The 3,617-nt window shown below is 46.3% G+C and overlaps 1 protein-coding gene across 1 annotated transcript in view; it reads left to right on the top strand.

The window, feature by feature from the left end:
* T265_04444 (hypothetical protein) overlaps nucleotides 1–2,888 on the top strand; it is a gene marked incomplete at both ends in the record, with an annotated part of 21,943 nt that extends 19,055 nt beyond the window's left edge. The window contains one exon of the mRNA XM_009169193.1: nucleotides 2,700–2,888. Within this exon, the coding sequence (XP_009167457.1) occupies nucleotides 2,700–2,888 (189 nt within the window). The remainder of the gene's footprint in view (nucleotides 1–2,699) is intronic.
* Nucleotides 2,889–3,617: the final 729 nt, after the last annotated feature.

Here is a 3,617-nt window from a genome sequence, read left to right as displayed (position 1 = left end):
TAGAAACTACTCACACGGTGGCGGATACGGCTTGCTTAATATTCGAGGGTTCAGAATTCGACCCCCGGTCGACCCGTCGGTGAGCTGTCAAAGAATAAAACCATTATTTGGGGATCTGGAGCCATCCTGATCAGGAAGAATTATAGAGGCTTTGATTGACCTTGACCACACCTGCCAAGTCCACCAGTGAAAAAACTTCTACAATACAATGTCTCTAGTACGAATCAACTCAGAATTCGACTACTTGTTACAGTACATATACGTGTCTGTCTGTCTGTCTGTCTGTCTGTCTGTCTGTCTGTCTGTCTGTCTGTCTGTCTGTCTGTCTGTCTGTCTGTCTGTCTGTCTGTCTGTCTGTCTGTCTGTCTGTCTGTCTGTCTGTCTGTCTGTCTGTCTGTCTGTCTGTCTGTCTGTCTGTCTGTCTGTCTGTCTGTCTGTCTGTCTGTCTGTCTGTCTGTCTGTCTGTCTGTCTGTCTGTCTGTCTGTCTGTCTGTCTGTCTGTCTGTCTGTCTGTCTGTCTGTCTGTCTGTCTGTCTGTCTGTCTGTCTGTCTGTCTGTCTGTCTGTCTGTCTGTCTGTCTGTCTGTCTGTCTGTCTGTCTGTCTGTCTGTCTGTCTGTCTGTCTGTCTGTCTGTCTGTCTGTCTGTCTGTCTGTCTGTCTGTCTGTCTGTCTGTCTGTCTGTCTGTCTGTCTGTCTGTCTGTCTGTCTGTCTGTCTGTCTGTCTGTCTGTCTGTCTGTCTGTCTGTCTGTCTGTCTGTCTGTCTGTCTGTCTGTCTGTCTGTCTGTCTGTCTGTCTGTCTGTCTGTCTGTCTGTCTGTCTGTCTGTCTGTCTGTCTGTCTGTCTGTCTGTCTGTCTGTCTGTCTGTCTGTCTGTCTGTCTGTCTGTCTGTCTGTCTGTCTGTCTGTCTGTCTGTCTGTCTGAGAAGCTGCACCTTTTGTTTACTGCTGATAAGAGATGTGCGTAAATGGTGGGTGATTCACGCCGAATAGTTGAACCAAACATTTTGTTGATAGAACGGATCGGATTTAATGAGAACTCTTCTAGAAGCACATGGTTTACTATCCAAGTCAAATAGCTGAACATTCGACCGGAGCTCACGAACAAGCTGAAAAAACCCCTCTCACCAAGCGCAAGCCTTATCCAGACCACCGCTGACAATCGGGATGATCCTAGAGTGGTAAAACAAAACTCTAACCGGAAGTGGTGAGGCGATGATAATTGATCGTCCAAGCCTATCCACTCAGAAGGGCTTGATCTGTGCAATTACATTGAAGAAGGGACCGCTAGATATAGAGGAGTAGATCAGACGGACAGAATGGGTAGCGAAATCGACTTAATTGATACACATATTGATTGACTTCATCCATCATTTTATCGCTTTTTAAATTGAAAAAAAACATGGCTGATGAGATACATACGTGTTAAAAGTCTGCGAGTCACGTCTTCCTGACGCTCTGTTGCACAGACACATTGAGAAGGGTCAGAAATGCTATGACATGTTCACAGATGTCTGCCTGTGAGCCGCTGGGCTTTCAGCGTTTCTGGCACATACTTTTTGAGGTAAAGTGTTAAAAGTCTGCGGGTCACGTCTTCCTGACGCTCTGTTGCACAGACACATTGAGAAGGGTCAGAAATGCAATGACACAGATGTCTGCCTGTGAGCCGCTGGGCTTTCAGCGTTTCTGGCACATACTTTTTGAGGTAAAGAGACATTAAACCAAACTTGACCTCATGATAATTCCTCCATTTATTTGCTCACTCCGCCTATGTACTTTCGACTCTCCACCTGTTTTGCCTATCTGTACCCGGCACTCACTTCGCCGCAAGGGCCGCCCCGTGCACGGCTAGGTTACTCACCCATGTGCGTTCGTGTCCCGTTTGCTGAGCCTACCTTGATTTGTATTTTCGTGAGTTCCGTGTGATCGAGAATCCGGAGACTGTCTTCGGAAGGGACGACCGCAACCCACGCTACTGAGCCAACATTCCTCCACTCCCCGTTGTTTGGTGTGCGGACTTTCTCACTGCACTGTGCCGGATAATGCCGGACTTGAGCACTTTTTGGCGTTACGAACGTGGACACTTCAGGTTTATTGCATACATTTGCTTACCTTTGTGTAAATAGTACCGTAGAATTTCGAACCCAATTCTTCCTTTTGAAATTCCGGTTTGTGGAACCTACGCGTTACTCAAAGTTCCGTATCGGGAACCTCAACAAGAGGAGTGTGGCAGTTGTTAGCCAGGGAAGGCGTCAGTTTTTTTCCAGGGGGTTGGGGTAGATTCTTGGGTAAACGTCTCAAGGGCTGGTTTTCACTTCGTCCCTGGCTTCAGATACAAATGCATTTTTGTCGTCCAGTGCACTTTTCGGTTACGTTCGCCATCACAATTTTATCAGGGTACTCACGGCCAACTTGATATACAATTTCTGGAGTATACATATGGTACTCATATGTGATACAAGTCGAAATGGCTAGTGATCCATAAATGTGACATACCGTTGAGATGTATTAGCATCCCAGTGTAGTTGTACGAAAGCATACATTTTGTTAACTTTGACTTGTAAGCTGGACCCAAGTTGGAAGCAGTTCTTCTCCAACTCTAATGGGGTTCATGATGATCTCCTGTTGCGGACTATACGAACGGGGATAGCCCCTTCCGCTCAGAGCATACCAAGTGGATATGTCTTAGTTTTCAGTCACAGCGGTTCACCGGTGTCCAATGGTTAGATCCCAAAAACTTTGTCACAACCTACTACACCAATTTCGCTGCCTTCAAAGACAACGAGTGCAATGATATGGACATGTGTTGCGGGCGAATGATGTCCAAGCCTTCAAGCAAACGTTTACACAACGTTGCCATGGTTGGCACCGTCACTCCAGGGGATAAATAAAAACCTAGATGAGTAAGGTAAAGGGTGTCACGAAGCAACGGTCGTTAATTGTGAGGATCCGGTGGCCGATTGCCGTTCCTGGGCAGTGTTTATCCAAGACATTTCTAGAGCTGAGCCATCCTGTACGGGTGATCATCACCAGAAAGTGTAGTAAGAAACTTGTCCGCAAAAAAACATTTTTATTTCACTGCGGTCGGTCAGTAGTATCGAAACTTCGTAACTGGCTAGAATACTGGGCTCATTTCCAGATAAGCCCAGCCGCTCACACACAAACCATCGAATCTCTTTGGCACGTCTACAAGGCGCAGAATAAACGCCAATGCGGCACACATCGATCTTTAGTGGACAGCTACTTGTGTGAGTTCGGTTGGGGACAAAGGCACCGAAAAACTGACCTTTTCATGCCAATTAATGGTGATTGGGTGGTGGAGGTTAATTTTTTGGCGGGCTTATCTGGAGAAGACTCGAATACTGACGTCACATTTTATGCCAGCCAGCAAGACCAGCTGCAAAAATGTTCATTGGGAACCCGAGGATATCGACTCAGAATGTATCGTTGCAGCCAATTCTCAACTTTACTGATTTCAGCCGATATTTAAAGCGTCTAAACCACTAGTGGAATTTTCAACGTCACATCACCATATAACAGAAGAAGACATCCTGAAATCCGCCCGAACTACTGACAGGTCTGCATCAGTAGTATATATCATATCATGTGTGTAAAATGCC

This window comes from Opisthorchis viverrini (genome assembly GCF_000715545.1).
Source record: "Opisthorchis viverrini unplaced genomic scaffold opera_v5_76, whole genome shotgun sequence".
NCBI lineage: Eukaryota > Metazoa > Platyhelminthes > Trematoda > Opisthorchiida > Opisthorchiidae > Opisthorchis > Opisthorchis viverrini.
Note: the sequence above shows the minus strand (reverse complement) of the source record. Positions and strands in the feature narration are given on the sequence as shown.